Raw genomic sequence first — 13304 nt, 5'->3', positions numbered from 1 at the left:
GAGCTGGCCAAATGGCTCCCTACCACCACCAGTGCCTTTGCCCATTAAAAGCCGGCAAGGGACAACTAAAGACACAAGAGTCCTCAAACTGCCAGCTGAACGTTTGTCAGTTCAACTCAGCTCAAATTAAAGCAACAAGCTGCCAATTTTAGATCGAATTTGTGAAAATAAGCACATTAACATTTCATAGCAAAGGTCAATTAACTAATTGAGTTTTATTTATATAAACATTGCCTATAATTTCATTTACAGAGGTAATTCAAGTGAGACAATAATTACAGAGGTCTATCTGATTAAATATGGTACAGTACCACTTTACTATCTAGTGTGTACACAGGCAGAATATTTCTGTTCTCATCTGTGAGAGGAAATGCAGCAAAAATCCCCATAGATCAGAACTGGAAGCCGCTATACAATGTGGTCATCTCAACAGAGTCAACCTGCAAATGCCCGCACCCTCTATATCATGGTCCCAATTTCAACTGCTCAGTGTAGGTCTGGGGAGACCCCCAATTTCTGTGATGTAAAGGAAAGTTGTGAGTTTGATAGGGATTCAAACCTCACCTAGGTCCTAGGGATGGGAGTGGTTCTGTGGGACAGGCTGAGGATTGGGTAAAGGCCTCAGTTGTAGGGAACCTGAGGAGTAAGGAACTCATGGGGCTTGGAACTGAAGCAGAAGAAAGAGAGGCAGGCCCTAAAAGTACTCACATATTTAAAAGACTGGAGGGACTTAATGCTATAGCTGCTGAATCTGATAGAGCTCAGACCTATCCCTGTCTTGATGTACCTCCAAACCATCTCCAACTTCATCTGGCTACAGTCAGAATTTCTTTTTTCACTAACCCAACCAGTGTACCAATTATCTTGGTCAATGCACAAGCCAATTTCCAGGTACAAGGGCTCAGCCAATACTGTTCTCAGAGGATAGATTTACTCACAATTGCTGCGAGTGCAAGCCTCCAACAGTTAATGTGAACAACAAAGCTGCCGTTGATTTTAATGGAACAGGACTGCAGCTATTCTACACACACCTTCCTCTAAAATGACCCGGTGCTGGCCATTCTTGGAAAGTATATCCCATGCTAGAAAGATGATATTAAGCCAACTTCATTAGTGCAATGTCTGCTGAGGGGGAGGAAACCCAGGTAAGTGACTGGGAAACGATGCCTGTCCACCCTTCATAGAACTGTCTGTGTTTTGTGAGTTTATTTATGCCTATTTCAAATCTGTTCCCATGGAAACTGAAACAAAACTGGCCACCAGCTGAGTCAGCTTCTACTGCTGCCTTCCAGTTATCACAATGTCATCTGTTTCCCTAGAAACTGATGTGGAAAATGATTTTTTATATATATAAAAAATAAGGGCCAGCGATTATTTTTATAGGAACACGAAACAGCTCTTTCAGCTGGCCCCAAGTCAGCTTCTATTTAAGCAAACAGTGGGTTTTGCAAGAGCTTTTCGAGGGGGCAAGATGAAACCTTTAATTTCGCCCATCATGGAATAGTGCCAGTAGCCAGCAGGCAGAAGATGCTGAAATGGACAGCTCTCACTTTCAACTTCTGGCTGCCTGCCTCCTGAGTTTCAGAATGGCTGGGTTTGCAAATGAGCTCTACCACGCAGACATGTTTGGCTTCTAAAGACGGGCATGATTAAAATAAAATAAAATGATGTACTTTAGATAGATAGTAGAAACGGATGGATGAAATTGCATTCAAACTGAGTAACAAGCTCTGCCTCAGGCGGAGCACCCTTAGACATTACCTTGGTCAATTACATGCTTTTATAATGTACACTCCTCCGATAATTGTGTGTGTGTGTGTGTGTGTGTGTGTGTGTGTGTGTGTGTGGCTAATTCAAGCTGTTAGTTGATAGAATTGCTTGGCAATTAGAATTTAAATTACATATATATGTTTATACATTATTTTTTATTTAAATTTTGACCTACATATATTGAACTCAAACATGAAGAAAGGATTTGCCAAAGCAAGGCTGGGAAACTATAAAAACCATCTGTATCCGAACATAGCAATGCAAACTATGTGTTGCAATGGCAAAACCTTTGATACTAATTGGGTAAACTGCTGTGATGGTATAGAAAGCTATTTATGAACATTCCAACTACTCAGGAAACAAAGCTGTTGGAACATCTACAGTCCAACTTCTATGAAGGGAAAGTAGTCAGTTTAGCGGTGAGATTTGTGAAAAGCTCTCCCCAGGGAGGCTCACCTGGCACCTTTGTTACATAGCTTTAGGAGTAACTGGGAGGGGGCAGGGAAGAGATCATATACAGTAGATAAACTAAAGGACAAGGAGCCAGAGAGAAGTCCTATTTGCATGCTCAGAATAATTCCTCACCTCATCAGCAAATTCCCATCAGCCCCCTCCTCCTATATGTTCAGATTCAGAGGAAAGTTTGAAGAGGGGAGCCTGTTGTATCTGCATACCTTAGGCCAGTGGTTCCCAACAGGTGGTCCGCGGACCCCCAGGGGTCCGCGAGCTATGCCAGAGGGGTCCGCAAGATGCTATTAGAATAAAAAATATATTAAATATATTTCGTATGATAACAGATTTTTTGTTTTGGCCGCTTCCTGCATGAGCAGAGTCTAGCGCAAAACTAGAATTAGATAGAGGCAGTAGTTCTGCTGTATGCCGTTAGGTGGCGCTTTACAAACACTACTATTTTGCAAAGAGGCAGTGTGCGCATTCTACTAACGCTCACCTCCCCAAGATGCTTTGCGTGCGTCGGCTTCATTTGTGCACTACTGCGCAGGTACCCTGTCTTCTCCATTCCCCTCCCTCCTCATTGGCGCACGCTGCCTTTGCAAAACAGTAGTGTTTGTAAACAAAGCATTGTTTTTCGCGGAAGCTACAGTTTTGCGTAGTTAAAAATGGACCGTTGGTTAAAAAGTGGTTCGTTAAAACGACAAAGGCCTACAGATGAAGAGGAAGATAATGCATTTGATGTTCAAGCAAGTAAGTCAGTGACTCTCGAACCGATCTTGTCAGTGTCCATTGAACCTAAATCATCGGCGTCCCTTGAACCTAACCCTTCCAAGATCAGTGTTAAGTTTACTGGAAAAATTAGATTAGGAATTAGGAATTAGATTTAGGATTAGGAATTAATGGGGGTCCTTGTCACAATAGCGGCTCGATGAGGGGTCCTCGAGAAAATTTTGTTGGGAACCCCTGCCTTAGGCTTCTCCTGTAATATGGAATCCTAATGGCATGGGCTTCCATACCACAGGAGAAGCCTATGTGGACAGAGCTGGATTTACTCTTTAGATCTGAATCTGATTTTAGAAAAGGGTTAATTATCTCTTCTAGTGTCTTGCTCTCCATTTTCTGATAAGGGAGTAAATGCATAAAGTCTTGACCTCTATCATCCTCCATTTTTAACTATAGGACCTGGTCTGAGCCTTGTAAAATCAAAGTGATATTGTGAATGTGAGCAAAATCTTTATTCCATTTTAGGTTAGATATCACCATGTTTTCTTATTTCTTGTCCCTATAAAGGGTTTCATGATGTAGGCAAGGCATCTTATTTGCATTAATAAAATTAAGTAATTTTTTTTGGCCAATTATTAGCATGAGAGATAGGTATGCCTCTTAGTAAGACTCAGAATAAGTAAAGAAGGCGCGATAATAGAATCATTTTTGTTACAGAAGCTCTGCCCATCCGTGAGAATGTTAGCTTTGACCAATTTTTGAGCTTAGCTGTTAAATCTTTTATCCAAGGGAGTAGAGTTCATTTTCTCTAGTTTAGATAGATTCTTAAGTATATTAACTCTCAGGTATTTAAAGTAGGTGTTGCAGAGTTCCAAGCCAATTTCTTTGTGCCAATGAAGTTGTAGGTTTGGTGAGGTGTCTGTACACATTTACTCAGATTTGATGGAGCATGTCTAAACCAATAAGTTTTCATTTAGCACCTAAAGAGGGAGCTGGCTGAATTTCCTATAGCAAATTGTTCTATATTCTGGGTGGTATTACAGGAATGCCCTGTCCTTCATACCAGCCAGTCACACCTCAGATGGAGGCAGCGTACATTGCTGAATACGTCCAACTTCTTATCTGGAGTTATCAGGCTGACAAGGTAAGACGGACAAGGAGGCTCATAGCTCCGTGGTGAAACGGATGCTTTGCATGCAGAAAGCACCATGTTTAATCCTTGACACCCCCAATTAAAAAGGGATCTCAGCAGGCTTGAGAAATATTTTGCCTAGGACTTTGGTGAACCGTTGCCAGTTAAGAGTAGACAGTGCTGGACAAGGTGAACTCGTGGGCTACATGAACCCATAATAAGAAAGCTTCATCAAGTCCTGGAAGAGACTTGCAAAGTTCAGATGGCCGCATGCAGCTTTACATTGATAAACTTGGTATGAGAGGCATAAATTGGAGAAAAACAGCCAAGGGCGAAAGTGGATGACAGCAATGTTTGCTCCCCCTGAAGAACAGCTAATTGGGACTCTGGTGGGGATGAGCAATACAAATTGAGAAGCAGAATGAACTATTCCATTTCACTGTATCTGAAGAAGTGTGCATGCACACGAAAGCTCATACCAAAATAAAAACTTAGTTGGTCTTTAAGGTGCTACTGAAGGAATTTTTTTATTTTACTTCGATCCAGACCAACACGGCTACCTACCTGTAACCTATTCCTAAAACAGCTATCTATAATTCATAAATGAGGTCTCGTGTAGCCATTAATAAAAATATCCTTGGGAGTATCTAAAATTATAAATGGCCATTTTCTAAAACAATGTGTGCCTCTTACACAGGGTAATTATTTCATGTCTCATTTAGATCCCTAAAAATGCATTATTGCAAGTGAAATCTGGCAATGCTTTTGATCATATGGTCACATTAATTCATTGGCTTTGTGCTTCAAAGAGACTAATCTTCCAATGTTGCTACATTGATTGGGAGGGGATATATAGCCATAAGGTGTGTAGAATCATTGACAGATCGGTATGTTATTTGCTAGGCAGCACAAAAAGTCACCATTTTATAGCAATTATGAATAGGGGCTTGTTTTACAAATATCTTTCGATATCTGTTCAGCTGTGAAAATGGGTGGCTTCCACATATGAAAAGGAGCAGAGGTTCACAATCAATCTGCATTTGAAATTAAAAGGCAAAAACCAACTGAAGGAGAAATGGGATAGTTAACAGAAAATAAGAAGGAATATTTTAAAATATCAGCATCAGAAAAAGTAACTGGGACACTTAAATTAGCAAATATAGAAACACAAATGTCTGATGATTTATCTTCTGCAACCGCAAAGCAGCAGAATGCAATGACCTAGAACCTTCTCCCTGACAGGCTAATTTTATATGAGAAGGAAGTATTTTATATAGGGAGCATACAAACATTTGTTCCCCACCCCCACTGCAGTCTCAAACGGTACAACTCATCAACAGAGCTACCACATGAGGCTTCCTCTCGTCTATTTTAGTTTTCAGGCCAAAATTCTAAGCATGCTTTAGGAAGCATGAGGAAATTGTCAAACTGAATCCATTGGAAACTTATTTTAAGGAGCTGAACTGTTAAAAGATCCCCCCCCCCACCGCCTAATAGATCCCAGTATATTTCAGATCTCTCAAGTTGTGTGAATGTATGCAGCGTGCCAAGCAGCCCAGATCATTCTGAATAACTGGCCTTTAAAAATATATATTTTAGAGAGTATGATTAAATGGGCTTGATACAGTAATAACTAAAAGAAATTAAATTTGTGAATGTTATGCAACACATCAGAACAGATTATTTCAATGGCTCCTCCTGACCTTAAAATCTGTGTAGCTAAACCAGGAATACTTCAAAGGACTGAGAGGGAGAATAACTTAGAACATCAACCTTTCACTATTAATTACAATATCTTCTTCTCCAATGTTTCCACCAAGTCCCCTTGTACCATTTAAAACAACAACATGCAAGTTGTGAAAAAAGAAGATGTTTTAAATGATATTGTACCTTCACATATGGGTAGCACACTCATGAGTACAAGCGTAACCGCTTCCTCAGCAAATATCAGTAAGAGAGTATCTGATCTGGCCTGAATTGGACTTGTGTGCCTCATTTCTTCACAGTGTTAAGACTCCTCTACTTTTTCTCTCCATTTCCCTTCCTTTCTATTGCGCGCTGAGGCTGCTTGTAAGCCAGAGAAGATCTGTGTCTTTATTTTGATTAATGCGCAGGGTCTAGTATTCGTATGTACCCTTTGAAAAATTAGTGACCCTTAAAGGATGATTTGAGAAACACTGCCAATAGCACAGCTGCAGCTGGACTTTGGGGGCAAGGTTCAGAGCCTCCGAGCCTCCTGAAAGTCTACCTAGAGATCAGCAGAGAATGTAGTCAATGACAAACAAGCCCACTGTCAACTTCTAGCCTGGCATGGGCATGGTGGGGACAATTTTGGTCACCACAACATCCTTTCTTATTTCTTACTTTTAATAAGAAATGAGAAGCAGTTGCAAAGCATGGATTGGAGCTGTGGGGAAAGGTTAGTTGTGTGCTTCACAATGGAAGTAATGCACATGACCATCGGAATGGAGCCTCCCATAAGAACATTAAGTCCGGGATCTAAATTTACCTGGCAGCACCGCTGATCATGGCTAATTGCTGTTCATATTCTTATCATCCATGAACTTGTCAAGACTCCTTTACTCCCACTCACATTTTTTTCTTAAGACACACCAAATGTTGTAGCCTTTTGCTCACAATAGCGCTGAGCTACACAGCCCTGCATCTAGTTGCATGTCTTTGTCCATAATTGTGTACACCTGGCTGTAGGATGCAGAGTGATCATTTTTAATGAGTGCTGCTATTATTTGTTCATATCCCATCTATCACCCACTGTGGAACTGAAGGCAAGGAATAGCATCAACAGTTGTTCTTCCAACCAGGCACTGACCAGACTCAGACCTGCTCAACTTTAGAAAAAAAGGTTGCTGCATCCTAAGTCTTGAGATCATTATCTGGGGACCAGCTTGCTAACTGCTACAGACAAGCTATCCAGGCAGAGCTTATTCATTTATACCAAGGAAGGGTTGAAAGAAACCAAGGTATGCTAATAACATATGCTCTTATTTTCCAAGAGAGACATCTTGTGCAGAAGACAGTTGCAGGAACACAAACAGATACACAAATATGTGTGCTGTCAAAGCAAAGCAAGGTGAAAAGAGAAACACTGGAAACGGGTGGATAAAACAGCAGCTGGGAGGCAGGTAATAAGTGCAGGAAAGAGTAAAGAAAAGAGTAATTCTGGAATTTTAAATGCATTTTCTGTTGGCAGAAAGCAGTAGGACCTATAAATGGATCTACATTAAAAAGAGAGTTTGGTTAATGCTAAATAACATTCCCTGATGTTTTAACACTACATACACTGTGAATAAACTGTTTTTTAAAAAGTTGTGTGCACTTTCATTAGCACTGAAAACTACCTCTTTTATTTTTAGACAGATGCAAAAATATTTGCCTATTCACTTATATCAAATGAATAAGCAAATATTCGTTGCCCGCTACTTCACTTACTCTCATTGATATCACCAAGTAGTTATAACTGGTTAAACCCCACAGCTCAATGCTATGTGCATTTAAAATCTCCTTACTTGCCTTCACAACTCCCAGTCTGTGTAATGCCATAGCTGCCAAGTTATCCCTTTTTTAAAGGGATTTTCCCTTATGCTGAATAGGCTTCCTCGCGAGAAAATGGAAAACTTGGCAGCTATGTGCAATGCTTACCTGCAGAATACATTGCAAGTGGATGTACACTGTGTGTCTGTTTGTGGGGGTGGGGTGTGCACATATGGCAAGGATTTTAAACATTGTTTTTCTCACTTCGAGAAGTGGCACAGATAAGAGTCTGCACAAAAGATAGTGTCTTCACTGGTGCTCTGATGACAAATTTTTTCAGTTTCTTGGGGAGGCATTTGTTATTTATGTATTCATTTCTTTTTAGGAGATTTATATACTACCCCCGCCTTTATGCCATAAAACCTTCAAGTCAGTAAACAAATTACAGTGAACAATAAAATCCAATATGCCGAAGATAAAATTAAAAACCACTAAATGAAAGGAAGGGAACAACACAAGTCAGTGCCAAATGGGTGACTCTGGGTAGAAAATTCCACAAACACAACATTACCATATTCATATCAGGGTCAGTAGCAGGGGATGCTGCTGTTGTCTTAAAGTGGTGGGGGGCACATTACTTGTTGGAGCACCCATCATTTTCTCTCCTCACTTGTCATAACACAGCATCACAGAACTGTAGAGTTGGATGTCAAACTTTACACAGTCCTGAGTGTGTAAAAGCCCAACATAACAGCAGATATCTATTTGGGCTAATGATATGTGATTATCAGCATTATCAGTATGTTTTAAGTGAAGCTGCAGACTTCCCCATCCCTCTAATCCTTTTGATTTATGTCCCAAGTTCACATCACAATGTTTTGCAATGAAAGAGGGGGATTAAACTGGAAACTAATAGCACAGAGACACTGGAGGAGAAGGTCCTTTCCCTCTGGTGACTGGGGAAGATTAGTAAATCATTCACAACCCAGTTTTGTAACTGAGTCAAAATCAACAGAAGCAGCTGGCGACTATGGGGCAGCAACAGATGTAGTTCCTGTCATTCTGTTTTTTCCTGCCTTAAATGATAAGAGAAGGAAATGGCCAGGAACTGTTACTAAAAAATAAAAATAATCCCAGAACAAAAGTTAACTAAATTCACTAAAAACACACATGGTAAAACGGCCCTCCTACTGTTAACACAGGTGATAATTCTCACTAGGAATTCTTCAGGGAAGTATTACAGCCATTGGTTTAAGCAGGTTAATTGCCCATATCTTTGAATCGTTTTGTTTGTGTTTTTAATTTAGCTTGAGTTACTAATGATTAATGCTTTATCCTGTAATCTAGTGAAATTAATACGCAAACATTGACAGTTTTATGAAGATGTACAAGATATAAAATGATAATGATAGAAGATATAAAATAATTTTTTTAAGTGCAATCAACCTCAGTGAGACTTGGATTGGCACCATATTTAAAAGATACTGAATACAAGTCCCACTTGCCAAGGGACAACTAGGAGGCCATCTTCAGGCTACCTCACCTGGCTATAAAGTCAGATGGGATAAAGGAGTTCTGCCAGTCTAAGGAGATTCAATATTCAGGTGAGGTAAGGCCTCCCTTAAGATAAGATATTAAGGTACCAGATTTCGAAGTGACTAATGTAGGCTGAAATCATTGCACTATTATACAGAAACTTATATTGACTGCATGTATGAAACAGTTACGGATGCAAATAAGTTCCCTTAAAGGCTATCTCTCCAGTGAGAACAGAAGGCCCACAATACCATTCTGTCAGTAATACAGTAAGTGGTCTTGCACAAATCACTGCAACACATTCATTCATAAGGGAAGGGGGGAATCAAGTTGTAGGAGATGCCCAAACTAATCAGGAACAACTCCCTCATTCTCTTAGAATGGTAATGGCACCCACCTGAGAGGTGCCAGAAATGATTCTGGCGAGTTCCAGATGAAAAATAAATAAATCCCTGGCTGAGTGCACATCTTCCATGAATTTGCCATCCTTACTGCTAGCAGATGTCAACTTTATTGTACTATTTATTGTACCTGCCCATCTATGGCAAAGTGATCCAGAAGAACACAGAAGTTAACTATCTCTGGTTTAGAAATCTAACAGCACGGTTGTTGTCAATAGTATGAAGTACAATTAAGCAAGTACATTTCAAAACAAGTGTTTGGCTACTTTCTCAATCCTAGAAAATTATTTGGAGTGGTCTCTTGCTCATCTCTCACTCAGATTCTATATCAACAATATAAGCTGTCATTCAGAGAACACTGCATAGAGCAGAGATAGGCAACATGGTGCCCTCCAGATTTTGTTGGGATTGCAGCTCTCTCCAGCTCCGACCAGCATGACCAATGGGCAGAGACAGCACTATGCTGGTTACCTCTGCTGCAGATTCTCAGATAATGTTCATTTATTTACAAAGTGTCTATTCCACCTTTCCTCCCAAACAAGCCCGGGGTGGCAAGCAACAAAACAATACAAATTAAAAACATCTGAAAACAGTTTCATATCATCACAGCTACTAATTTAAAGGTTACCAGGAACACTATATTTCTGCCATAAAATGCTTGGGTGAACCAGAACGTTTTAAAATTCCTACTGAATGTTAATAATGAGAGCGAGAGCACAAGTGAGAGCTAGTGAGTGAGGCCTCAACCAGGGAAGCCATTTCATAAACAGGCAACTGCTCCTAAGAAATGAGTGGCTTCTTACATGCATCAAAATAGTCACAATCTCCCACAACTACCAGAGATTCTCCAAACCTACACAGTCACATTTCGAGCCTTAGTAAATGCTGCAACTTCAAGGGAGGGCTTTGCCCTTAAACCAAAAAAGCACCAGAACTCTGCTACTTTCACTACCATGTGATAAGAATCATGACATAGTAGAAGATAGGAAGCAGAGAAGTTAGAAAAGGTGGCACTTATGTTGATGCAAAAACTATTTGTGCTCACTTGTAAGCAAACACTGTAACAGAAAAACCATTTTAGATTAATTTTTTCAACATATTGATGCAACTGCACACAGAGATCCCCTTTCGCTAAAGAAGTTTTCAGTTTCTCCTGCCTTTAAGACCTTCAACTTTCTGAAGACTTTTCTTCCAGAGAATACATCAAGTATCATGCTACCAGGCCTGTCATCCTTGACCTTTATATTTCCAGGGTGACCTTTTGCAGGAGATGACATTAGAGGACCAGACATTATACATAAGTGAACTAGGCCAAGTAAAATAATGGATATTGCAATTACAATACCCAAAGATTCACAATAGCAATGGAAGCTTAGTTCTTCATATAGGGATTTTTTTTTAAGCAGATGACTTTATTTTAAGTCTTCATTTTATGTCTAGCTTGCATTAGTTCCCCATGAATTCTCCTAATGGAGTCTGAAAATCTATTATTTATTGCAACACTGTCTCTTATAGACTCTTAGCAGAGAACTCCCATGTGTTTACAACATTACTGCATCTAAAACCTCTTAAGCATGGCAGAGATGCAGGACTGTATTTAGAGTGTAGATGCAATTTTCTTCTGTCATGAATTATTATTATTTTTCCTTTCCAGTCCACCCCCCAAAAAAACCATGCCTGACCTCTTTCAATATATTTTCATTCATTGTCTTGCATTGCAACCCCAACAACAAATGTGAAAATGGTAGAAGTTGTGATGACATACCTCCATGTTGTAATTTTCCACTGTCCTCCTCAAGGGATCAACTACTTGCCAGCAAATCAAGATGCAAAGATCTATCAGCAGCATTCCCCCAACTATTACCAGAAGCTTTTGGTCCTTAATGATCTAGGAAAGAAAAAAGCAGAGAGCGTAGGAGGGCATTCCCATATAAGTCTGAGATTCCTGTGGCGCCTTTCTTAAGTGCCATAAATAAAAGGTATGGAACAGTGCTAACAAGGCTTTTTAATTATGCACAAAAAGGTCTTTGTGATACTGGAATACAAGAAAAGGTCATCTTGCAAGCAACATTTCCTGCTTGCCAGTGCTGTCTAAAGAGCGCAAACATCTAAATCATACAGACTGAAGATAGTGGAACAGACAATAATACTCAGAATTAAATATATATATATTCTGCATTCACAGACACATGCACACACCAACTCAGAAATACATTCATTAAAGCTTCCAGCAGAAGCTACAGTTATGTGCTCAGTTCAACTTTTTGAATCCAAAAAGTGAAAGGCAGAAAATATATAGTGGCATCATCCAGTCCCATCTCTAAACACTGAAATAGCACATCGGTTTTTTAGAAACAAAATAAGGAAATGCCTTCCTGCCCTTTGAGAGGGCTTGGGGTGGGGGCAGAGATGGACCCTCTCTTGTGCTAGGTGCTTCATACAATGTGAGGCATTATTCAGCCCATTTCCTAAGAGCCTTTTATGACACTCCAACAACTGAAGGAGGGGTCAAGGGCTTGCTTTGTACAGGATGCCAGGAAGGTCTGACTGACATAGAGTCATTTCTTTATGTCATATACACAAAGCAGAAAATGATCTCTTGTGGCAGGGTGGGTCCTTTGCCTGTGTCTGGCCCCAGCAAATGCCCAGCTTCATCAACCTATTGCATCCCATCAACCTCATGGGACTAAAGCAGGGATGAGGAACTGGTCGCTCTCCAGATATTGCTGGACTACAGCTCCCATCATCCCTGACCACTGGCCATGCTGGTTGGAACTGATGGGAGTTGGCATTCAACAGCATCTGGAGGGCCACTGGCTCCCCATTCTTATATTAGGGTGAGGCAAAAAAGGGAAGACAAAAGAAGGTTGCTGTAATGAAAGCAGGAGAGGTCCAGAGAATGAACCTGAACCTTAGCTGAAGGAGCAAAGAAGAAAATGTCATACTCCTAAATAAGCCTGTTTAGAATTGGGTTTAAGTTAGTTGTACTTTGTTCATATTGGAATAAACAGGATGAGGTCATGACTAACTTGCCCTATTGGTTTCAACACCACCTACATGCAGCTAACAGTCTGGACATGTATCCTTCATGAAACTGAAGAAGACAAAATGCAATATTTTAACATAAGAAGTGTGCTGTTTATCTCTGTTTAATTTCCCATGGAATAATTTCCACCTGTGTGCCACCCTTACATTGTGGCACTGTTTCACCCTTTGCTTATCACACAGTGGGGCCTACTTAATTGGCCTCTTACATTCTTGCCAGCAAATTGGTGATCAAAGGGCTGCTTTTTATGAATCAGGGCTACAACACCGAACGAATTCTGCTTCTCTTCAATGGGACTTACTCCCTGGTAGGTGTGGATCCAGCGTCAATCTGGCTCCAACCCATTTTATCCTTCTTGTTCACATGTTGACAACCTCTATAAACAGATTATGACATAAAATAAAATAAAGAAACTTTATCCTGCTCATTGCTCCTTTAACTAAAATACACATTTCACTAACTAAGCTGTATAATATCAAACCCAACACTACAGGGCAGATTTGCTATGAAAATTCAGCTAATATACTACTAATTCCCTCATTACAATTTTAAGCAGGTTTCCATTTTTTCTTATTTTGAAGTAAGCTACAATGCTAGAAAAAAAATGAAATGCAAATCGCCATATGTTGGTTCATTTTCAGCAGATGGTCTCTTAATAGTGCACTTGATGGTGTTCATTTTACTTAGCATGGAGATTTTTACCTCTACAAAACACCCCATTTCCCCGTTTATTTATTTAGTAGATCAGAAA

At 40.1% G+C, this 13304-nt stretch overlaps 1 protein-coding gene across 1 annotated transcript in view; it reads right to left on the bottom strand.

Moving 5' to 3' along the window:
* The window catches only part of GABBR2 (gamma-aminobutyric acid type B receptor subunit 2), a 257568-nt gene that overhangs the window by 63484 nt on the left and 180780 nt on the right, over positions 1-13304 (bottom strand). Inside the window, exon 13 of the mRNA XM_035124845.2 lies at positions 11273-11395. Coding sequence (XP_034980736.1) covers positions 11273-11395 — 123 coding nt within the window. The remainder of the gene's footprint in view (positions 1-11272; positions 11396-13304) is intronic.

Source organism: Zootoca vivipara, chromosome 8 (genome assembly GCF_963506605.1).
Source record: "Zootoca vivipara chromosome 8, rZooViv1.1, whole genome shotgun sequence".
In the NCBI taxonomy this organism is placed as follows: Eukaryota; Metazoa; Chordata; class Lepidosauria; order Squamata; family Lacertidae; genus Zootoca; species Zootoca vivipara.
This window is presented reverse-complemented; position numbering and strand designations above follow the sequence as displayed.